Raw genomic sequence first — 25,011 nt, 5'->3', positions numbered from 1 at the left:
TACTCAAAAAATACCATAATAAACACATAAGATTTTTTTTATTTCTTCATCAGCAACTCGAGAATATCTATTGTAAGTTTCAAAACTACCTTAATAAAAACCTAGGACCTTTTTTTTATAAAAACCTTAGACTTTATTTTTTTGCTCTTCATCAGCTACACCAGAATATTTAGTGTAGGTTTCAAATTATAACCTCATGGCCGCCCCTGTGGCCCCTTTGCTGCCCATGGCCCCCTGAGTATCTGTCATGGCCCTTTTTTGGAAACCATGCTCTAGTTCTTATTGCGAACTTTTAAATATTAAAGATATATACTTTTTTTACAAACAAAATGCTTAGTCTTTAAGCTTAAACTAATTTAAGAAATTATGGATGCTAGCTTTAAACTTTAGTTTTCTTTTTAGTGTATTTAAAAGAAAATAGTTTAAGAGACACCCAAGCAAAAAATTGACTGTTTTATTTACTTACAATTTTTATAAATGCTTGTCATAAATCAAGCTTCTTTAATTGGGAGAAACAAAAATAAGTAAAATTTTTAAAAAAACTCTAAAAAAAGGTATCTATACTAAAAAATTTAAAAGTTATATACATGTCTATTTAGATATTTTGTGAAATAAAATATAAATATAACAAATAGTACTGAGAAGCTGTTTTGTTAAAAGTCCCGGAAAAGTAGAATCTTTAAAAAACTTATAAAATTACAACAAAGATATTTTTTTATTAATTAAATTTTTCTATAGCTTGAAATTTTTTTTTACTAATATTTTTTTTAGGTACTAACTTATTAAGTTTGTGTTTATTAGCTAAAATTGATATTTTTGTTTGATAATCTCAAAAAAAAAAACGATAAAACTTTAAAACGAATAAATTTAAAAACGTTATCATAGCTATAATAACTAAGTATTGTAACTACAATAAAGTTCGTTTGTAAGATTAATCATTGTTGAGTAGAGTAGTGATCAGTGTAGCTTAAAACTAGCAAATAAAAACTATTGTTTTATACAATCTGTTAAAAATTTAGGAAAAAATAAGGGAGCATAGAGTATAATATTTGTTTAACATTAAATAATTTAGGTTTTTAACAAAATATGTACAGAATATCACAGTTTAAAAAAAAAACATATTTTAGTTCATTTTTAAGAAAAAAATTGTAAGCAAGTATACTAGTGTAAAATGTATGTTTGCAGTTCGCACCTACATAACTTTACTTTTCGTATACCTTTGAAGTTTTTAATAAAACTCTTGGGTTTAACTTAAACTTGTAACAATTTTTTTAATGTTTTATATATTATAAGTTAGTCCTAGACAAGACTTAAAAGGTATCCAAGTGGTGTGAAACTTAATAACCGAAAGGTTTTTTCGAGCACCAGGTCCTAGGACCAAATATTTTGAGCGTTTTTTTTTGTCGTTTAATAAACAATTATTTAAAGGTACTTTAAAAATTTTAAATTTATAAATTTTAATGTAAATAGACAACTTTTTTCTACAAAATTTTTAACAAATTATGTAATATTTGTAGTACTTAAAACAAAAAATCTTCACAAGAATACTCGAACATGGCATGCTAATTAAAAAAAAAAAGTTTGTTTAGTATTCAAAACTCTTTATTTCTAAATTTTTGGAAACTCTGCATTTTCGTAATATATTCTTTGCGAATAAAACTACATTTCTGTTTAACTAGTTATTAAAAAAATTTAAAAATTAACATTAAATGTTAGCTTAAGTTTATAGTGACCGAACTTATAAATGAAAAAGTTTGTAAATCAAAAATTTGAAGTACAAGCTAAAACACATTGTTGTCATCTAGTTACAAATTGATGTTTAAGAGACAATTCGTTTTTTAAAGCTGTAACCTTATAACTAAAGTATTTTTTAATCCAATGATCTTAAACTGTTTTTTCTTAAGCTTTAAGATTAGACAATAAAAGTATATCCAGCTCAAAAACAGGGGTAGACAAACTGCGGCCCACGAGGTACTTTTTAACTTAAAATATACCTATTCAAAAAAGTTTTAAGAAACGCTTTTGTGGTAAAAACTTATAATCGGGATCCAAAATTAATATTTACTCATTAATATAGCTCTCTTATTTATATTTTATCGCGGAAGAATTTTTTTCAAATAGTGAAGCCCGTGAGCAGCTTTTTTTAGGTAAATTAGCCCGCGATTTGCTAACGGCTACTAAGTACCGATCCACGCTTTAGCATTCACAATCACAAATAAGAACAAATTAAGAAATTTAGGAAAGTAAACCTAAAGCTCTTAGCTCAGCAAAATTTCTATATTTGCTGAGTCAGCAAAACATTTTAAAGCTTATTAAATTTTTTTTATACCCTTATTCTTACCCACCTCACCCAAACATGTTAAAATTGATCAAAAAATAAAGTTTTAATAGTTAAAGTTAAAAATAACAAAAAAAGATTTAATTTTTGCTGACTCAGCAAATATGAGTAACTTTTATGGTCACGAGTCACGGCTGAGCTTAAAGCTTAATAGCCAGAAATTTGTATCTGCCATAGATTTTTGAAATTTCGTTTAATTTAAACAAGTTAAATTACGTTAAAAACCACTTTAATTAACTTATTCTTTATTAATTTTAAGTTATTACTGCTGTTTTAAAAACATTTTTTCAAAGCAGCTTTGCTTTATCTTTTTTAGAATTATAACAATAAAAATTAAACAAAAGAAAGATGTTTATTTGAAGTTGTACACATTGTAAATTAAAAATATAAACTTATTTAAACTGTTGACCTTTCAGTATAGAATCAAACATTTTTTTACTAGTTTTTATTTATCTTTTTCTTAAATGCTTATTTTTAAGTTAAGTAATGTCTTAAATAGTTTTCACTTTTATTTTGCCGCTTTAACCATTGATTTGAAACTAACTCTCTAGCGCTACTTAGTTAACACCATAGTAACAATGTAGCGAAGTTTTGAAATATCACCTGTGTAAATTTATATTATCTCACCTTTAAAATAATATATAAAGTCAGCATTAAGTTTAAAAACAATTGTTAAATGTGTTTATAATTTTTAAATAAAACAAAAATTTAAAAAATATTAACAGGAAAAAGCTATGTTTTACTTATGTATATAGTTTAAGTTATGCTTTTTATTTGTTTTAGTTTCAATTTTTTTTTTACTTAAAAAAAAATTTAGTTTGTATATTTTTGGTCAAGCAATAAAACAAACTTATTCGAAGCATAGTAACTAAAAGTTTATTCTACAAACAGGTTTCTTAAAAATTAGTTACTAATCTTTGTTTGCAAGAGTATATACTATGTAAAAAAAACTTTTTACTATACTAACAAATTGGAATAGTAAGAAGAGTTTTAGCTGTGCCTAAGAAATTAAAAAAAAATTATTACTAAGCTAATAGCTGATCAACTGCCGTTGCAGTCCCCCTAGCAAACATTTTAAGCTACTAAGTTTCTAGTTCAATATATGTTCGAATTGAGTTAAAGTGCTTTGTTTTTTTATTTTCTAGTGAGCTTAGTTGTAAAGTATTCTTTTACAAGCCATCAAATAGTATATTTCGATAAGTATTGTAGATTTATAGTCATTTTGTTATCTTTATCCTCAGAATAGTTATAAAAGTATAGTTTATGTTTCTTTTTACAGTAAACAAACCAACATAATTCAAGTTTTTATGTTAGCTTTAGTGTTGCTGTTTTTTTTTATTTTTTTCCTGTTTATATATATTATCATCATAAGTTACATAAAATTAAATTTGTTTACTTAATATTGTTTCAGTTTGAAACATATGATAGGTAAAAAACACCTTTTTGGGTTATTCTAAAAGCAGCAATCTAAGTATTTCCTTACAATAGTAAAGTTTATTTTTTCGTTTAGTACTTGTTTATAACTTTTATAGATTCCTACATAATAGTATATGCTTGTTTAGTAGTTTGATGTCATTTATACTTATGAATTATATTGTAGAAAGTATATAAATATTTAAACGGATTTATATCTGCATAGATATTATTTATCTAACTTACATCCAAAAGCTAGTTTAATTTTTTTTAATCAAAACTTAAAAGAATTTTTAATAAGCATTTATATTTTGTATTATGAACAAAACTATGAAAGATTATGTACCTATAAATCATTCATAAAAATATTATTTTTAAAAATATTTAAAACTTTACTTTTTTGTTTCAATTTTTTAACTTACACATTTAACTTAGTTGAAAATATCTTTGTGACTTATTTAAAATTTTAAACAGAGAAACGTTATAAATGTTTGAAAACATTAAACTAACTATTTTTAGGTACTTAAAATTTGCTATTTAAATATATTTGTGTTGGTGTAATTACAACAATTGCACCAAAATTACACTGAAACAAAGACAAGAGTTTGCTGTGAAATGACAACAACATTGGCTGCAGCATATGTAGATGATAAAGTAAGCCAGCAACTACCAACAACAGAAAATAACAATTTTGAAACACGAAACATGCCATTTCATAATGTTGAGCCAGCAAAAAATGTTGTTGTGTATTTGAATGGTGACAGGTTTTATCCTGGCCGTAAATTCATAGTTAGTAAAAGGCAACTTCATGATTTTGATGGATTTCTCAATGAGGTGAGTTCTGTTTTAAGTAGTTTATATAGGTTGTATATCATTACATAAATAACAGGTAACTAGCTACATGTAACCTTATATATTTATATATAACTGTAGTAGTAAAACAGTATAGCACTAGTAATTGAAGCATGCATTAATCTTAAATCAGTACATTTGATAATAGTTTGTTTTAAAAGTATTTTTATTTAAAAGTGGAGTTTTTAAAAATGTTATTTTATGAAAAAGGACTATTTTTTTTAATAAAAAAAAACATCTTAAATTTATCTAACAAGTTTAAGGTTTTACTTGTATGTCATTTAGCCATTAGATTTTCAGTTTTAGGGTTGCTAAAAGATGTTTAATCTCTTAACGAGCATAAAAGTTTAGTAACAATAGTTTAAAACTGCAAATTTAACTTTTTAATATATACTATTCATAATAAAGGTTACACGTGGAATAAAGCCTAGTTTTGGAGCAGTAAGAAACATATATACACCCTCACAAGGTCATAAGGTTTTTGGTCTCGAGCAAATAGAAAACAATATGACTCTAGTAGCTGGAGGTATAGAAAGGTTTCGAAGTATAGGGTGAGCATTTTAAGTATTATTTCCTTTCAATAAGGTTTAAGAAATTCAAAATATTTGGTAAGATATTTTGTTATTTTAACCTTTTTAATTTTAAATTAGTTCTTGTTCAAACTAATGTTTTAAACACAACAGAATATAAATACATAATGATTTCAACAAATTTTAGTTATTAAATTTGATAATGTTTTAATACATGTGTGTTTTGAAAAACTAGTAATGTTTTAAGTAACCTAATCTAAAAAAATTCAAATGTTTTTAGTGTATTAATACAATGTAAAGTTGAATTGTTTTAAAACTGTAAGAATATAAAATATCTGGTTAAATTAGTTTTAAATAGTACATAGTTTGCTACATTATAAATAAGTTTGTATTAAAACCTCTATACTTTTTAAGTTATAAGTTAACATTTTTTAAATTTGATATTTTGTTTGATCATTTCTTAACTAGATATGAGTAAGCTTTGCTGAGTTTTTAATTAAAAAATTATGCTGACACTTGATAATAAATACAATTATTGTAATTTTTTTAAGGTTTCTATTTTATTTTATAAAATTAAGAAAGTTAATTTATATATGCTTTTTTTTTTCTTTCTTACTTTTAATAAGAGTATAAACATTTGATCACTCTTATTGAACTATAAACTCATTATAAGAAATCCTAAAAGTAAATATGAGCATTTCCTTGAATATTTTCAAATTACCATGTTTCTTGATTTCTACGTCATAACAACATTTTATTTATTGATGATTAGAGTGGTGCTGACATAAGCAAACAAGCTTATGTATGTGAAATATTACACCCACCCCACTTTATTACTTGAAGTGTTTTCTTGTCTCAGCATGTCTTGTTGTTTAAGATTAATTACACTATGATAAATTTTATTGCGAAGATAATCCATGAAAGTATTGTTAAATTTTGGAAATATTGAAATAAACTTTTTTTTGGTAAGTTTTACAAAACTATGTTTTGACAAAATTTAAAAAGGATTTATTCTTCAAAAAAAAAACTGTAATAAATATTTAAAAACAACGTTGAATTAGCAACAACATTGTTAATAAGAATATAGTTTTATTTATTTATTATTTAACTTAAACTTTAGTTACACATAAACACTCAATAAAAAACAAACAAAGCACAAATCAAATAAATTTAATTCATTTTTAGAGATACTTGATACTTAATAGTTTTAAATGTTATACAGCTTTATTTAATAAAACTAAGCTTACTGATGTGTATAGCTTAAAATAAGTAGGTAGCTTTTCACTTTAAAAAGATCTACTTCTAAAAAAACATCTTCTTTAAAGTTAAATTACCTTTTTGCTTTTTATGTTCAAATGCTTGCTACTTGATCAGTCTGTTTAAATAATTTACTAAAGTTTTTGTTCTACTAAAATTCTAAGCAGCAATTTTTCTCTTAATAAAGTTGTTAGATTGAGTTTTTACTTGGATCAAGATAAATAAGAGAGGTAACACATTGATTTTTGGAACTTAATCAACGTTAATTAAACAGTTTTAAACAAAGATTAAATTTGGAAAATAAATACCAAATAAAAAGACATTATTACATTCAAAATATTTTTTTTATAAAATTCTAGTATATGTTTATTTGTATAGACTAAATAAATCACAAAACTTGCAATAAATTTGTTTTCGAAATATTTTTTTTAAAGACGTTTATAAACCTAGCTTTAAAAAAAAAAAATATTTTATAGATAAGACATTATTTTTCTAAAATATGCAAGAAATTTTATTACTTATTAAGTCAAGTTTAGAAAATGTGTTTAAACACTAATTACAAATAGTTTGTTACATTTTATATGAAGTTTACACTAAATAAAAACTGTTTTTCATAAAGTTTTATTTTTTTCTACGTTTTTTTTCTCAAACTTAGTCGCCTTTTAGAAGTAAAAAATAGCTTTATATTAAGCCTTCGCATAAACACCAGTTTTTTTGTTTTGATAAAAAATTCCTTTCACTTCTTAAAAAGCCTGAAACTCAAAATTATTCAAGCTAGTTTAACAACCAAGTTTCACAAATAAGTTTTAAATTTTTTTATGTTATTTTGCAGTAATATAAAAATACCCTATAGTTTTTATACCAGTTTTTATACATAACCTTCAAAGTAATATAAAGTACAAAAAAAAAGAGAAAACTCTTTGAAAGCATACTGCATAAAACTATCGATTTGTTGTCATTATCCAAATAAAAGTTTCATTAAAAACACTTTCCAGAAACTCATACTTCTACCAACAAGTAGCAATTAAAAATTTGCAGTTAATAAACTTACCAATAGCCATAAGCAAAGCTGCTGCCTACTGCAGATTGATAAACAGACTTTTTCAATTTCGCGATGAGGTAATTGCGTATCGATTTTCCCAACGTTAAACTCGCTGCTGCTCTCATAAAACCGCGAGAAAGAATGTACTTTGCTTCATTTTTATCCGGGATAGGTAGCTGAAAACTTGCAGTTTTTCAGCTCTCAGAGACCGGTGCATGCACATAGACTCCTGATATTGTTACAAATTGAGTTTTGATTTGATTGACTAGAAAAAAGTTGCAGATATTATTTGTTTTAATTAATTAAGGTAGTTTTTTTGTTTTAAGTTTTATTGTTTATGTTGAGATATTCATAAAATTTATCTCAAATTTTAGTTTTTAAAATTGTACTTTTATATTTACTTAATTTAAAAGTGTTAAAAATTTTCTTTTCTATTATCAGCTCTTAAAAAAGCTTTAGTTCTAGCAAAGCAAAACTGATTTACAAATGTAAATACAACATTTTTCGAATGTTAAAACACAGTTTTTCATGCCAGCTTAACTGTAAATGTCAGCTCAATGTTTAAACTCATGCTTATTTCTTACTTGAATTTGTATGAAAAAGACGTTTTCATAAAAAACTCTTTGTAAAATCTACAAAGTTTAACTTATTTTTTGTTTGGTTTTATTTTGTTTTATTTATGTTTTAGGTACAGAGATATTACACTGAGACCAAATATGAAGCATACTACTAAAAAAGTTTCAATGGAAGTGAGTTATAATTTTAAACTTTTTTTTAACTGATTTTACTAGTAAATTATTAGTAAATTTTACTAGTATATGTATTTACTTTTTTAATATATTTATTTAACTTTTTTCAGTTTTACATAATGGTTTTATATCTTTAATGATAATGTTTTTTATAGAACATAACTTTTATTTATAAGTTCTTTAAGTTCAATTGTATAAGTTATAATGTTTTTATTGTTACCATTAGCTTATTAGTTACAAAAACATCAAATAAAACTTTTTAATTTAAAAAATGATTTATTAAAAATTAAAGCGTCTCTATAAAAAAATTTCTATAAACATTTATTTTAGTGTGTTTATTAGAAAATTAAAGTTTTTTTAAAGTATATACTTCGTATAACATTTTTATGAACTAAAAGATTAAAAAAATTATTAACAAGTAAATTATGAAAATAAGTTTAAATAATTAAATAAGAAAGCCAAGAATTTTTTAGAATTTCTAACTTAAAATTTACTGTGCTTGCTTGCCAGTCTAATACCATTTGTATTGATTTTTGACCAAGATAACAAACTTTATTAAGTTTTGTTACCCTTTCTTGGTTTTATTGATTCCTTTTTTTTTTTGACTTATTACTTACGTTTGCACACAATTGGGAATTGACAAACCAATAAATAAGTTATCATAAAACAGGTCTGTTTAAAATAAAATGCTAAATCTGTTTAAAGAACTGCAGCAAAATTATTATATTTTCCGTCTAGACTCGAAGCTCATCATTAATTCATGCCGCTTTTAAAAGCTTTTATAATAAAAAAGGAAAATTCAGCTTGCTGTGCGCTGTGTGGCCAGGCAAGCAAAGAATTTTGTGCTCGTCAATAATTGATTTTCCTGCACTGATTGTATTACTCAGTTTATTTTAAGAATTTGACCTGCTTGTTTGGGAAAACGCTCATTTCTTTTTTACGAGAATTTTGATAGATATTTATGTACTTTTAAAAAGCAAACTTCGCAACTAATACTTTATGTAATTCATGACTTTAAGCACTCAAACTTGCAACTAATTAAAAGAAAAATCCTTAACACATGCTAGCTCTAAAAGTTTTAAAAACAATTTTGGACCACAACTTTTTTCACATGGCAATCTGTTTTGATGTATCTGACTGCCCATCGAGATTTTCTCGCATCGCCGACACATCTTAATGAGCTCTCTCCAGGCTCGCTTTAATCTGCCTGGGTTTGTTTTGTTCTCACACTTCACAGATCGTTCTGGTCTCTCCTCTTTGTGTGCTTGCGGCTCGACCCCTCTACCCCCCTTTTCATAACAAAAGCTAATTTTGCCGATCAAATATTAAAAATTCAACCCTTCCAAATTAGTTTTTGCCCATCCAAATCTTTCAAGTCGGGACCACAAAGTCCTTTTTTTCTTCTAGAAATCTACTAATTGTTTTGTTTATAAGCGAGCGAGCGACTAAACATGCTTTCATATCTGAAAAGTTTTTGGTGGAAAATATATTTTTTATAATTTTTGCTGAAAGTTGTTGGTAAGGAAAAATAAAAAATGAATCCGATGTCTACCAAGAAAATTAAGTATAAAAAACGCAAGAATGTGCAAGGAACTAAGTTGAAACCACTGCCCAAAATCGCTGGTGCTACAGTTTAGTTTTGTATAGGATTGCTAATATTCTAAAAGATGAGTCGTTCCTATTGTGTGATAAAATAAAATATTTGCATGTTCGAACAGTATTGACGTTCAGCTATTTTGTGAAAGTTATTGATTTTTTGAAGTTTACTTAAATAATTTATTAGCAAGGCTGAAATGCTATATTGTCTGTTTTTTGATATTCTTAAGCTTTGTTTGTTAAAGTAGGCTTTTAAGTTTTGTTATTAACATACAATCTTTAATTAAAAATTTAAACTTTACAGTATCTTCATTTTGTAATAGTTTTAATTACTTTAAAAATGATTGAAAAAAAAAAGTTAAACACAAACAAATTTATATTTTTTTAATAGTTATCTCTAACAAAAACAAAGATATGTTTTCAATCACATGCTTCCGTTTATATAAACCTAAATACACCAGATGTTGTTTGTTCAAGGGTTGGTCACTAGTTATATAGTAGTTCGCACACAATATGTAGGTTAAACAAATTAAAGAAAATCCGCACAACTTTAAAGTGTATTTTGTTTACTACGGCTTGATTGTTGTGCCAACCAGCTAAGTACCATCGCAAACACTTGAAACCCAACGCCGGTTTTGTTGTGACTTATGTGACTTTTGTGCTTATATTTTAAAACGTCGTTGCAAGTCGCTAAAACGAGTTTTTGCGACCTAAATTTTTGGGTGGTAAAGTTGTTAGTTGTTTAGCTTTTACGCGTAAACTTTTTCATTTGGAATGTTATTTATAACCAGTATCTGTGTAAATTTTTACATTTCATTTTATGTAATGAAGCGGTTTTATTTTGAAATCATTCTGTAGTTTAATTTTACAGGTTTTTTTAATGCTGACTAAAATTAAATAAAAAAGCTACAAAACTTATTTAAACAAACTGTTCTGTACAAAACCATAAAAAAATATTTTCTGCTAGTAAGTATGATTTAGTTTCGAAAGTTATAGTTTTATGGTGTATTACGAATGAAATTTAAAAAAATAAAAAATTAATTATAAAAGCAGTTTAGAACAAATAAGTTTATTGTCTAATGGGTCATTAATAGTGGCAATTGTTTGAGCAGAATATAACAGTTTACTGTGTCTTTAAAACACGACAAAATATTTTGAATTTTTTTGATTGTGCGTGGTTGAAACTTATTTTATTATACTTTATGTAAGAAAAAAAAAACTGTGTAAAAATAAAAATACACTTATCAGTTGAATTAGTCAGCTAACTCAATTTTTTATTTTGTTAAGTAACAACAGTAATTAATTACATTATTACTGCATTTTCGTTTGTTTACACAATAAAAAACGTATCAAAATATATGTAACAAAAAAGTTTATGAAGTATTTTTTCTAAAGTATAATATATACATTATTGCAGAGAGTTCCTCCAAAGAATAAGCTTCAAGTTCCTGGTAGATGGAGAACAATATCAAACGAACCATTACAAATATAGTCAGTTCATAGTACTTGATATGTTCAATATTAATAAGTATAGTTGATTAGTTTGAAGTATTTTTAAATGGTTTGTACAACAATTTTTTTAAGATACAACAATAGGTAGTTTAGTTATAATAACTTTCAATACTTTTTACCAACAGCTATTAGTTTGAAGTTTGTTAAAAAAAAAAATTAAAAGAAAAAAATTATGACTTCATTAATTTATCAAACTTTTATTAGTTTGAGCTAAAAATTTACATACAAAATGTGTTTTAAAAATAGCTATAAGTAAGTACGAATGAACTTTGAATTATTCAAACCAAATAATTGCATAAGTGTTACAAGCTTTGTATACAAAATATTGAAAATTTTTATTCACCACAGCGGTTATAGTACTTTTTTTATAATTTCAAATAAGAATTGAAGTTTACCAAAAACAGTAATGTTTATGACAACAGAAACATTTTATAAATTTAAAATAGCAAACTTCAAATGTTTTTAATCTTTTTTAGTGTGTTATATAAAATAAAATTTATTTTAATTTGAAACCTTCTTTAAACTCAAAACATCACGCTGAAAATTTAGTTACTAAAAAAACGTGACTAAATTATACAAGAACGGTTTCTTTGACAGCTTATAATCATTGTATTTGTAATAAATTCACACATGCTAGATTTGCAAACGCAAAAAAGTCTGGCAATGTCAAGTACAATCAACTTGAAAAAAAACATGATCAAGCAGTTATATATTTTTTAAACTTAAAAGGAAGGTTCAATTACTAATTGATATATGTACTTTTGTTTGTTTTTATGCGAAAAAAAAAAATTCAATTTTAATGCATAACAGTTTTTGTGTGTGGCTAAAAATATACATTCTTAACAGTAGAAAACATCTGGCTAATACAGTTATACTTTTTTTAAGTAAAACATCTATTAAGTAACGTTTTGAAAAGTATTTTTTGCTTAACTTTATTACTTGTAAATGATTTTTTATTAAACTATTTTTTTTAATGCTAATAAGTGTTTACTATATAACTAAAAAGTTGTCTATATTTTATTCACAAAGACACAACTTAGATATAAAAATTCATAATATTTTAAAAACTTATTTTTTAAATTTAAAAATTCTATATATAGAAACTTGAATGCAAACATTTACAACTTCTTTTTTTTTAATAAAAATTATCTTTTATTTAATTTTCATTTCCTTATTACTTTCGCACAGTATCCATGCAAATGGAGATATTCTGGCTCCGGCAGCCAAAATACTTCTGACGCCCCGACAAATGAAAAACTGGGACCTCATTCTTCAGCTGATCACCGAGAAAATATCAAATCGCACTGGAAAGGCCGTGAGAAAGTGAGTAGCTGATTAAAACATACAATTGAAAATTTCAATATTTGTTTATTTTTATACTATGTCAAATTTCAATAAAACTATTAAATTTCAACTACGGAAATAAAAGAATTTTTTAAACTTTATGACAAGTACACTATTGTAAAAACAACGCTGCTAGACATAACAATGTAGAACGTCATATAAAAACAACGAATGATTACGTTTTAAGTTACTGCAGACGAGCAAGTCTCGTCGCGAAATCAAACAACTGTCGCGATATGTCAAACTTAGTTCGACTGACGCAGCTAATAAATAAGTTCATAACACTTAGATGCCCATTCTCAATGGCCAGTTAAGAACGCGTCAAACGTAGAAGGTTGATATGCTGCAGCAGTTGCTTTTAAATGTGTTATAACTGAACGTATTGTGATTTGAAAATAAAAACTTTTTGTTGTTTATTGATGTTTATTTAAATTAAAATAATTTCGTAATTAAATTTTGAAAATTATTTTACATTATGTAACTTTTTTTTAATTTTTTTAATTTAATGAAAAACGACATTTTTTAAAAGTGAACATATGTAATGTTTCTTAAAGAAAGTTGATAAAAAAACTGTTTAATGAAGTTAAAATGCTTTTCAAAACACTTCTCACAAAAGTTTATTAGCATAACAAATCATTTAGCTTCTTAGCTTTTTAAATCGAAAGATTTAAGCACAAAAATAAAAGGAAAAAAAAAGAAATTTTTGTCCACACTTATTGTTGAAATATTAACGTATTAGTCGAGTTAAAAACTCTTTAAATATCACTTAAAGTTAAGCTTACAACACTTTTTAATTATTAATATGTTTAAAGTTTATGTATTGCGTACTTTTAGCTTTTAATTATTTATTTTCTTAAAGTTTGTTTATTGCGTACAACTGTAAACGTTAATTAAAAAACATGCATTTTAAGCTTCAGTTATTAAATATGTTAATAATAAAACATCCAGACTAATTTGGCTTGAATATAATAACTACCTCCAAGTACTTTGTTTCCTATTCTTCTAATTCGCTTACACAATAGACATCAATTAAAAAACCCATTAGCTGTGTTTTGTTAAGGGAGGGGGTAAAATTAACAATTGCGCTTATATGTTAAAGTATATACATGTCAGTTTTTATAGACTTTATTTTTTTAATTAGTTACGATATTTAGTAATTTTTGTAAAAATTTTCAACATAAATTAATTTATTTCAATTTTTTAATCGTCACCTTTTTTTGAAACTTATTTTATTTTATCTTCTCTTTGACTTTTTGCAAAACTAGCTTCAAATTTTTAGGAAATGTTTCTTTAATCAAGAGTATAACTTATATTGTAACAATTTAAAAAATAAAACATTAATATTTTATGACCAAAAAAAGAATTTTTTATTTTTAATTTAAGAAAAACAAAAGTTAAAAGTTTTTTAAGTTCATAATTAGAAAGCTTAAGAACGATTACTCAAAAACTGTTAGATAATATAGTTTTTTTTAACTACTAAGGAACATATTAAACTCTTTGACTTAGTATCCTTATATCTTAAAAGTTAACTCAAACAGAAAAAAAGTTAAAATCAACTGTGAAACTGTTAGCTAAGTTAAAAGTCTTTGAAATGAGATCTACATGTACAAAAGTGCCACTATGCTTTCAAAAGCTTGCCAAAAAACACTGTTTTAATAAACTAAAGTACCGGGGAGTTTGCACTGGAAAATTAGATACATGTTTCTTTTACAGACTTTACAATACAAGCTACCAAATGCTGTATGAGCCAGCTGCGCTTGAGAACGGACAGTCTTACATCGCAGTCGGAAGTGAAAAGCTGAAGAGACTTCCGTACGGCACCATGGGTAGCAACAGATCACTCAGGCAAATATCACCCAGAAGACCGTGAGTATTGTGATTAATTATTTAATATAATTTTAAAATGTTTTGATTTATTTAATTTTTAATGGCTATTTTAAGTTATCAATTCTTAATTGATTTTTGTTAGTGCTCTAACCGATTTTTTTATTTTTTTTGTATGTTTGTTAGTAATTGCTGTAGAAATTTCAGAAAATAATAAAACTACCTGTGTTGTATGTTTTTTTTATTAAATTTATTTTGAATTGGTAACGAAATCAAAAACTGACATATAACTTTTTTTTGATCTTTCAGAACTGTACCTCTTCCCCCAATCAAGCCAAAGCCTAAGACAACAAAGAAAATAGTAAGTCTTTTTTTTATAACTTCTACAAAGCAGTTTATTTTCAATTATATTTAAATTTTTCCAACAGTTAAAAACTCTACATATCTCTTAAACAAAAAAAAACAAGTCTTGTTTTTATATTTTTTATCAAACTGTTAAACTAACTAGTTACAATTTAAACACTTCACACAGAAACGCCGTAGCAAACCGAAAGAGCAAGTAGTAATGAAAGAGTCTGCAGCTACTGGATACGCTCCACTGATCACCACTAAACCAAAGCCTCCACCAGTACCTAAACCAGGTTTTTAAAAGTTTTTTATTGTTTCAGTAGTGATAGAAAATTCGTTTTGTTGCTGAATCACCTTTTTTAAATACTGTTTGTACTTCATAAAGATAGATAGATATGTCTGTTGATATTGCATAGTCCATTCTTACTAGTTATGGACAAAAATTTTGTAACTTAAATACATCTTAATGTCATTTGAATTAACTAAAAAGGTTAATATTGTAGGTACTTTATTTTCTATATAAAATAGTTTATTACACTAAAATTTCTGATACCGTTAAATCTTTTCAAAAAATTAACCATGTAGTTCTGATTGAAGAACAAAGCATGTTAAGGAGAAAAATATATCTTGAAACACTATAAATTTCAATCAGACATAAAAGAAGAAGAAAAGTATATATCTATCAACAAAACAGTTTTTTAAATAACATACAGTCCTTATTAAAGTATATAACAAAAATTAGTATTACAAGTTAAGAAACATTAGTTGAAATAATCATTATGTTAATTAGTAAAAATAAGTATATAAAATATCGAATATTAAGATACAAAAACTTTCCAATCAGAAATAAAAGAAGAAGAGTCGGTGTTCCACGCGAAGCCGGTTCTGGTGAAGAAGCAGCCTCCTCCGGACGACGCGATCCTCCAGGAGGATGAGGAGTCGAACGTGTTCAGGGCTCAGGTGGAAGTGGAGGTGGTCGCAGATGAGATCAAGGAAGACGAAAACACGAAAGTGGACGTGCCCATCGACCAAGTTGGTTTTATTAAATTTATGTGTTGTAGTAAACAATTGTAAAGTTAAGTAGTTAACGTTTGATTTTTCAAGTAATTTTGTTATTGTGAAACGTTCTTTGACTTTATGTGTATTGGTTTTATCAGTCTGGTCTGCTGGACTATCAACCAGTTCTCAATTTATCAATCAAACAATTTCTACTACTCGTTTACTTTTGTTGTATCATAACATTTAAATTTTGACTGCAAGAGCTTAAAATATCTTTATAATCACTAAATTTCATCAGTCTTATTATCTTAGTATGTTTTTTTCTTTGCTTTACATATAACATCCCTAAAAAATAATATTAAAAAGCTTAACACAATAAAGCTTTTTTATACTGTAATAGTGGTTGTAGTGAATTTGTTAAGCTTTGTTTTGTGAAACCAGTTTTAAATTTTGATTGCATTAAAAGCATATTTTATTAGTACAATTTGTTTAAATATATTTGCCTGCCTTTTAAATACTTTTACTGAAAGTCAACTTCAGCTCTTAGAATTTTTTTAAGAATATACCAACCGTATAAACTACTAACAATATGAATATTCAACAACATTTGAATACTGGACACATCTTAAATAGTTTTTTTAACTTTGTTTCAGCTACCAGCGGAGAGAGTCGACGAAGAGATAGTAGTCGAGGCTTCCATACAGGAATCAGTCACAGAATCAGTCGTTGAAACGACGCAACAAAATGTAAAAGTTGAAGAGTCCATTGAAAACACCGTTGAAAAAGTTTGTTATAAATAAGCTTGAACAAAATCCTTGTTATTAGCTTTTTATTAAAAGCTTTCTTTTAAATTGCTTTGCGCGGAAATAAATATTTAGAGTTTTTTATTGCATTAAATGCATTCTGTACAAGAATAAGTATTCCAAAAAAGTAAATGTTCACTTTCATATTCTCGTAAGCTAGAAAACTTCAGTTTACTTATATTCTTTTCGAAGTTAGCCTATATATTTTTTTGTTTATCACAACTAAATTACTTTTGGCAATCTTATACGACACTTTCAACAAGCTTTAGATTTTTATTAACATATAGTTTTTGTTGAAATGTAGGTACATAAATCAGAGCACTACTTAAGACGTAATTCTTGAAATATTCAGCTATTTACAAGTTTTTTTTACAGTTGAGCTTAGCAGACAGCTTTTTGTGTAGAGTATTGAGATTTTGCTTGTTTTTTGAAGCATCTTAAATTATTTGATACTGATTATTTACATTTAAACAGCCGAGTATCTCGATGTATTACATCGATGAGCAAAAATCAGATGATGAGAATAGCGCAGAACAAGAAACAAAGTCAACAGATAGTGATAGCATTGAGCAAGAAACCAAGTTTTCGTTTGCAATGAAAAAGATGGACTTCTCCCCCAGATCAGGAAATTTCCAGTGCATCAAACCGGCAGCCAAAACCAGGTTTTTGGCCAAGCGAAAGTGTAAAAAGAAAGAAACTCTTGTAAAAAAACCAGGAACCTTTAAGAAAGAAACTTTTGTGAAAAATTCGGGGAACTTTAAAAAAGAAACTTTTGTGGAAAAATCAGGAAAATTTAAGAAAGCCAGCCTGGCGGTTGTAAAAGACTCGCTGGATGTTTCTAGTAAGAAAATTGAGGAGAGAAATCTTAATCCTTGGAGCCGGAGTTATGAGTTTGAAGAGAATAACTTAGATAGCTTATCAGATAGCTGATTTTTTATGCAAGTTGAAAAACCTTACTATAAGTTTTAAAAATTGTGCTGAAGGTACCATAAATATAGCACTATTTCTAGAAATTTTTGTTTTGAAATTTCCATCAATATCAGTTTAGAATTTAAATTTAAAAGGTATTTTTTTAGAAAATGTTAGTTAAAGCCTCAAGAAAGTCCTTTAAATTCAGTACAAAACATTGTAAGGATAATAACATCAGTTTGATAACTTTAAGCAGTTTTTATACAGTAGTTAAAGACAAAATTAAAAAACTTTTTTTTTAGTTTCTTTTTTCAACTTTGTTGTATTTAGTTAGTGCAATTCATTTGTTACGCTTAAGTTATAAAATGTTTTTTTTAGTAAATTTTTTTTATTAAGTACGTAAAAAATGTTTCTTAAGTTTTTAGATTTATTACTTCTAAAAACTTTTCATAATAGTGTACTTAAGAAAAGCATAGGAAAGTTTGTAAAAAAGTAAAATACGTTCAAAATTTTTATTGTAATAAATTCTTAAATAACTTAGACTGTTATTATTTTTGTTTTTGTTAAACGCAATAGATTTGAAATTTGTTATAACAATGACTTTTTAATTTGAAAAGCATTTTAGTTTTACCTATAATCTTATTGAATTTATTTATACAGACGGCTATTGTTTTTTAGCTCCATTTTTACTTTGTAAACAGTTTGTAATTTTATTCTGTATATCTAGTTTTATGGTCTATAACAGCTTATAAAATAAGTTTTCCAGCGTTTATTGTATTGTAATAAACTAAGTAACTAATGAAGTACAACGCTAAACAATGTCAGTTTAAGCTAATACTGCTTGCCTATAAAAACTTTTATTTAACTTTTTTTTTTAACTAGTTTTTGTAAAATAAAATTGTTTATAGTATAAGTACAATTTTTGTATTGTTTTATTACAGTTTAAAAAGAAGTTTTAGAACTAAACCCTGTATCCATAATTAAACTGAAGCACTTAAGTTTTTTGCCCAAAATCTTAGAAAAATAGTTAAAAAAATGACAAATTATTAACATATCAATGAACTATAAGTATTGGAATTTTGATATTTCGAGAATTTGTTACCAACTAAAAAGTTCCTTTTCAAATATCTGGTTTAAATATAATAGTATGATAATCATAATGAATTAAAAGACTTAGTTTTAAACTAACCATATTTTGCTTGTTTTGTCTGACTGTTTGAGCTTAACAAACCATAGCATTTTTAAGAGTTTTCTTAACCTCCATAAAAAATAAAAAATTATTGCTTTTCGCTTAAAATTTTTAAAAGGCTGTAGATTTACTTAATTTCCTACTAGCATCTAAAATAGTTTTTTACAACATTGAAGTTCTTAGAAACTGTAATAGTTTTATAAACATTGTGTCTTTATGTTCTTAAACTCTGATAATTTTCTTAAACTTTTTTTTTTGACATATAATTTAAGCAATGCGATTTAAGTATTTAAAATATGTTAATTTTTTTTTTCTTTAACCGTACAATATTTTATAAAAGTTTAAGCAGATAGTAATAAAAAATGTATCAAAAGTGTAATAGATATTTTTTTATTGAAGTTATTACTTTCTACAAATGCTAACTTTTTTTACCTTGTTGTAATAATTTAAATATTATTTTGTTGATAATAAAATAATTAAGTTACTTATAAAATAAAGTTTTTAGTTAATCTTTTGATAGGTTAAATGTTTGAAACTTATTAAAGAAAATACTACATAAAAAACATAATAATTAGTAGTTTGGTAAAAGTTATACTAAGTTAAGTATAATAAAGTTATTATTATCATTTTCTTTATTTCAAGTTTGTTGTAACAGAAAATGTTTCTTTTTTAGTTTTCCCTTTCAACAAATTAAATATGTATGACTAAAATCACTGTCTATTGAATTATAGATATCTTTTTAAAAGATACTGATAAAATCACAAAGTAAATTGGATTTATTTTTGAAGTCTTCAGAGACAACTCAAATAATGAAAACTTTAATAGTGCCTTTTCTCTAATAAATATATTTTGATACTTAATTAAAAATAATAATGGTATCAATACTATTTTTATTAACTGAGAAGCATATTCTTCATTTATTTACTTTTGCTAATCCTTATGAAATTTATACAAACTAGAAATTCGAAGTGAGTACTTTTAGGTTTTTTAAGATATTTCGGCTCACAGCTGAAATAAATTTATGATTTTTTTTGAACCTTACAAAAATTACCTGATTGCAAAATTGTCTCTAGGTCGGGGAAAACGCTCAAATAAACTCCAATAGCATTCAGCTCGAATCCTCTACTGGCCATTGATTTATTGTCATTAAATCATATTCACTTTTAACTAAATTGATCACCTCTTTCAATATTAACAATCTCTTCCTTTTTAATTTAGAACGTAGCGTAGAATATTCTTTGTGTTTACCTTGAACTTGTGTTTATGAATAATTGAAAGCAAATGCCAAGCTTTTAAAACTTTTCAATAGTTAATGTTGAAGTTTGGAAAAGATTTTAAATTTTTCGAGCTGAATTTTAAAGTAAGCTGAACCAATTAAAAAAACTATAATTTTTATATAGATAGTAAAAAATACTGGAACAAAAAATGTAGTTATAACCTATAGTTTAGACATTTTATGACAAATATAAAATTTGTTTTTTTAATTTGCGCCATTTTTTTAAATTATGACTATAGGTGCGTCCAATAGTTAAACGTAAATTTTTAAGGGGTATAGTTTTTGTATCATGATAAGTTTTATGTAGTCATGATAAAATTCAATGAAATTTATTGGTGTTAGGTTTTGACCAGTAAAAATTATACTTTTTAAAGTATGTACAACTAAATAAACATACAGAGAGCATTGTTGCTTTAAGTTTTTTAATGTTTATAAACTTAACTAATACTATAAATATTTCTTATTTTTATAGAAAGCATGTTTAGAAAACTAACTTTTTTAGTTTTTAAACAAAAAAAAAATAACAACTAAAATGTTATTGTAATTCTTCAATTTTAAAAACTAGATAATTAGTTTTTACAAATAATCAAACTTACTAATGATTAGTAGTTTTCTTCTTTTTTTTTGATAGAAAATAGTTATAACTTTATTTTTTATCAATCGCATGCAAGTTTTTATCAAAGGGTTTTTTTGCTTTTTATTTTTTTATATATAATGGAAATTTTAGTTAAGCTGCAATCAAAGAGCAATTAAAAAGCAAAGTAAACCATACACTGTAATTTAACCAAAATAAGCATTTGTTAAAAAAATACATTTTATCAACGACTAATTTTAGTTATCTCTTTAGCTATGGTAGTACACACTTTAGTTACTTAGCCTTCATAAAAAACGAATCAAATAAATCCACCATGTAGACGGAGGTCGAGTCTGTTTGTGAAAAGGATTTCGCCGAAACCGAACCGCGCAGCCCGCCGAAAGAAATGTTCGTCGACGAAGAAATCCCCGTAGAAGAAGAAGATGAAAAAGATTCGAAACAAGACAAAGTTGAAGATTTGTCGCAACACTCCGCTTTGACACCTGATCCGGTTTCGGCTGAAAAGGACGACTCGCCTGTGCCAGAAGAAACCAGTGATCCGAAGGTTCTCGCTGGAAAACAAGAAAGTCCGATCGATGAAGATGGTCCTGCGGAAACCAAAGAAACGCCTGAAGAACAACAAGCCACTCCGTCAGAAGAACTTACGAGCTCGTCTGACAAGTTGAAAAGCGAGGAAGAAAAACCGGTTGGTGTTGAAATGAAAACAGAAGAAAACGACGCAACAGGAAACTTAACTCGAACAGAAAGTTTTGAAAACACCCTCGAGTCTGAAACCAGGTCCAGGGCTTCCTCCGCTAGATCGAATTCCCTAAGAAGCGTCGACGAAGACACTGACACTGAGATCGAGACGAATTTGCAGGAGAACCTGTCGAAAGCGTCGAGCCGCAGCGCGTCTCCTCACGAAAAAGACGATTTCTACGACAACGAACCAGTGGAAGATGCTGCGAAAAAGTCTACCCCAGTCAACGAACCGACACGTCCCGATCTAGATCGAGGTGAGGAAAAGTTGACGAGCCCGGTGACTGCTGAACTCAAACATGAAACTGCAGCTGAGCGCCCTGAAAGTCTAGAAGAAGAGAACAAAGTTCAGACTCCGGAAAGTCCCGAAGAAGTAAACAAAGTTCAGACTCCGGAAAGTCCCGAAGAAGTAAACAAAGTTCAGACTCCGGAAAGTCCCGAAGAAGTAAACAAAGTTCTGACTCCTGAAAGTCCCAAAGATGATAACAAAGTTCAGACTCCTGAAAGTCCAGAAAAAGAGAACAAAGTTCAAACTCCGGTAAGTCCCGAAGAAGAGAACAAAGTTCAGCCTCCGGAAATTCCCGTGGAAAAGACGACAAGCCCGACCACCTTGCCTGTTGCCGAAGTTCCCTCTGAAGAAACTGAGAAGGTGTCGGCTGCTGTAGTGGAAGCTAGCTCGGAAGCTTCCTCTCCCGTTAAAAAAGAAGAGCTAATTTTAGATTTGAATAAACCGAACGCTTCGGCTAAAAGCACTTATAGTTCTGTGGAAAACACTCCGACGATTGAAAAAAGCCTTGGAGAAGAGAAAGCAAGTGGCTTAGAACAAAACACGCCGAGTTCTGTTGCAATTAGTCCAACAAAAACAAAGGATGAAGATTTGAACGAGGATTTAAGCACTCAAGTCGAAGAGCGAAAAGAAAAATTGGAAACACCGTCCGACTTTAAAGAACAGCCCAGAGATGTTGTTGAAAAACCGGCTAGCTTAGATGCAGCTTCTAAAGAAACCACGCCTAGCGCGGAGCAAACTTTTGAAAGTGCTGCAACTGAAAGTGTGGCGAGTCCGGTACAAAACAGCGCGGTTTTTAGCCCCGATAAAGAAAAACTTGTCAGCCCAACAGACGAAAACAGCAACGTTTCACAAACTCTACAGGAAAATCAAGGTTTAGGTGAAAAACAAGCAGAGTTTAAGGATGAAAATTCTAACAACTTGTTGGAAAAACCATCGAGCCCTGTTGAAGAAGAGCAAGTTTTAAAAAATTTAGGAAATTCTCAAAATTATGAAACAAGCGGTCCAGTCAATCCACAGTCTGATTTTAAAGAACTTGATAACAGTTCGGTGGAAAACGTAAAGGTTACTAAACAGGAAAAAAATTCTGAAGAACTTATAACTTTGAGCCCTGTTGAACAAAACAATTCTAAGAGTGAGGAAGTTACAAAACCTATTGATGAAACTCTTGAAAGTTCAGTTGAAACTCCTTTAAGTCCGGTTGAACAGTCTTTGGCTTTAGAAAGATCAGAAATACCTAAAAACGAAGAATTTGACAGTCCTGCAGCTAAACAATTGCCTGAAGAAGTTGTCACTACTTCGGTAGAGACACCAAAAGTTGCAGATCAGGAACCTGACTTGAAGCAATCGACTCCTGTTGAACCGGCCACGGTCATGGAAGAGCATAAAAGTTTTGATGGACCACAAAAAGCTCCGGACAGTGTAATGGCAAAACCGCAAAGTCAAGAACAAGAAATAGACTTTGACGTGGTAAGTCATGTTCATCAGGGAGACGCGGAAAGAATGACAAGTCCTGAAATCTGTGAAAAGACCGAAGAGCAAAAAAAAGCTCCGGAGCCTAAACTGTCAACAAGCAGTTCAAAAGCTTTTGATGAAAATCTGAGCTCGCCTGTAAAAGAAGAAAATCTAGTAAAACCAGATGTAAACGCTGAACCCGCTGCTGAAGAAGCAAATAAACCAGCTGAAGCTCCAAATAGTCAACTGATGCTTGAAAATGAAAGTTCAGAAAAAGCTTTTGATTCAGTGAGCGGAACAGTTTCTTGCCAAGAAAACGACCTAGTAAATGTTAAACTAAGTCCAACTGAAAAACAGACTCCAACAAACCAAGAACAATGTTTCGAGCTAAATAAACGACCAACACCTGATCTCGAAGAAAAAATTATCTCAAACGAAGCTGAAAGTGCTTTCGGAAACGAAAGCGTGACGAACCAAAAGACACCAGAAACTTCTGCAGTAAATGAGATGTTTGAAGCAAATAATACGGAAGCCGAATATTCAAACTCTAACTTAGAAAAGCAGTGCTAACAATTTCCAATATGAAGCATCGGGTCCTAACTAATAAATCCAGGTACTTTTTACATTCATTATTTTTCAAAGTTTACTTTTATAACATTAGATAAGTAGTTTATTTGAGTGGCAAACATGTGTAAAAGTTTCTTTTTTATTTTTAACACATATTGTTTGACTTATTTTTTAAGTATGAGCTTAAACTTTGAAAATGATAACTTACTGGTTTGTAACTTATTCTAATGAAATAAACAAATTTTTTCAGGAGCAAAATCATAAAGAAATAAAATGATGACGGTTGTATTTAATTTCTAACTTTAGCATACTTTTTATTTCACTTTACTTTTCCACTTGTACAGATTTAAAAACATATAATTTTTCGAATTAATCAAAGTAGCATACTGTGAAATGGTTTTACTTATTTAACTAAACTTTATTTTTCTAGTATATTTTTAAGATAAACAATGGTACCGTCCACATAAGGTTTATTTATTTTCGTTTTTTGTCGTACAATCTTTTTTGTCTAAATTCAAACTAAAAAAGACAAGTACTTAAACTAAAAGTTTCTTTTCTCCGACTCAATAAAGCTCGTAAATTTTTATAAGTTTTGTAAAAAAAGAAAATCGAACCCACGGATCGTCTGTAAGCCATACAATTGGGAGTTGCAAGCCACAGCTGAAATATAATTTGTATTTGAAATGCTACCTAGTTACTTTTTGTTTTGCTTTCATCAACAACTTTTAACAATAAATTATCTGAAAACTTCAACATGTTGCTTTAGTTTCAGTAACACTAAGTGTCTACTTTTCAAATAATTGTATATCTTTTAAAAGTTAGATATTTTTGATAGTTAACAAAAAGTAAGTTAGTTAATACTAGTATTTAATAAAGTTTTTTTAATGATAGCTTAAATAATATTTAGTTTATGTTTACTACTTTTAAAATATTAACTTTGAGTAAACTTTAGTTCGAATAACTATTCACTATGTTTGTTTATTCGTTTTTTTCAATAATATTTTTTTAATAAAGTATTTCCGAGTAAAGAGGCCTCTGTACGCAACTAGTCCGCTTAATCAAAGCTTATTTCAAATTAAGTGGACATTAGTTTTAGTTGGTAAAGTTTTTTTATTTTCAAAAGACAAACAAAAGGTTTGTTAAACCAAGTTTATTACAAAACAACTCATAAACAGCTTTTGCACAATGTGCAATTTAATTAAAAGAACTATTTTTTCGAATTTTTGTCCACAAAAACTTTCCTCTGTCTAGTGGTTAGCCTTCTGAATAAGCTCGAATCCTTTGACTTTCTTTTTTTGTTACCACAGTCCTGAAACATTTTTATTTTATAACAACATGTTTAACAAATACAAAAATTGTTGTATGTAACAGTAGTAGATTAAATTTCAA

The 25,011-nt window shown here is 27.4% G+C and overlaps 1 protein-coding gene across 3 annotated transcripts; it reads left to right on the top strand.

Moving 5' to 3' along the window:
* The first annotated feature begins 5,028 nt into the window (after positions 1-5,028).
* Positions 5,029-24,369, top strand: LOC145843898 (uncharacterized). 3 transcript variants are annotated; one of them, XM_082951162.1, is made up of 11 exons: positions 5,029-5,154; positions 8,121-8,181; positions 11,195-11,268; positions 12,478-12,612; positions 14,347-14,499; positions 14,767-14,818; positions 14,990-15,098; positions 15,650-15,837; positions 16,458-16,589; positions 20,896-23,668; positions 23,873-24,369. In XM_082951162.1, exons 1-10 carry the CDS (start codon positions 5,111-5,113, stop codon positions 23,623-23,625), a joined length of 3,678 nt encoding a protein of 1,225 aa, XP_082807288.1. In that variant the 5' UTR covers positions 5,029-5,110; the 3' UTR covers positions 23,626-23,668; positions 23,873-24,369. The 3 variants fall into 3 exon arrangements, with proteins under 3 accessions (XP_082807288.1, XP_082807291.1, XP_082807290.1); XM_082951165.1 differs by lacking the exon at positions 5,029-5,154 and adding an exon at positions 7,597-7,739; XM_082951164.1 differs by lacking the exons at positions 5,029-5,154; positions 8,121-8,181 and adding an exon at positions 9,654-9,812.
* Positions 24,370-25,011: the final 642 nt, after the last annotated feature.

The sequence above is a fragment of the Thalia democratica genome, chromosome 9 (assembly GCF_965202585.1).
Source record: "Thalia democratica chromosome 9, ktThaDemo2.hap1.1, whole genome shotgun sequence".
In the NCBI taxonomy this organism is placed as follows: Eukaryota; Metazoa; Chordata; class Thaliacea; order Salpida; family Salpidae; genus Thalia; species Thalia democratica.
Note: the sequence above shows the minus strand (reverse complement) of the source record. Positions and strands in the feature narration are given on the sequence as shown.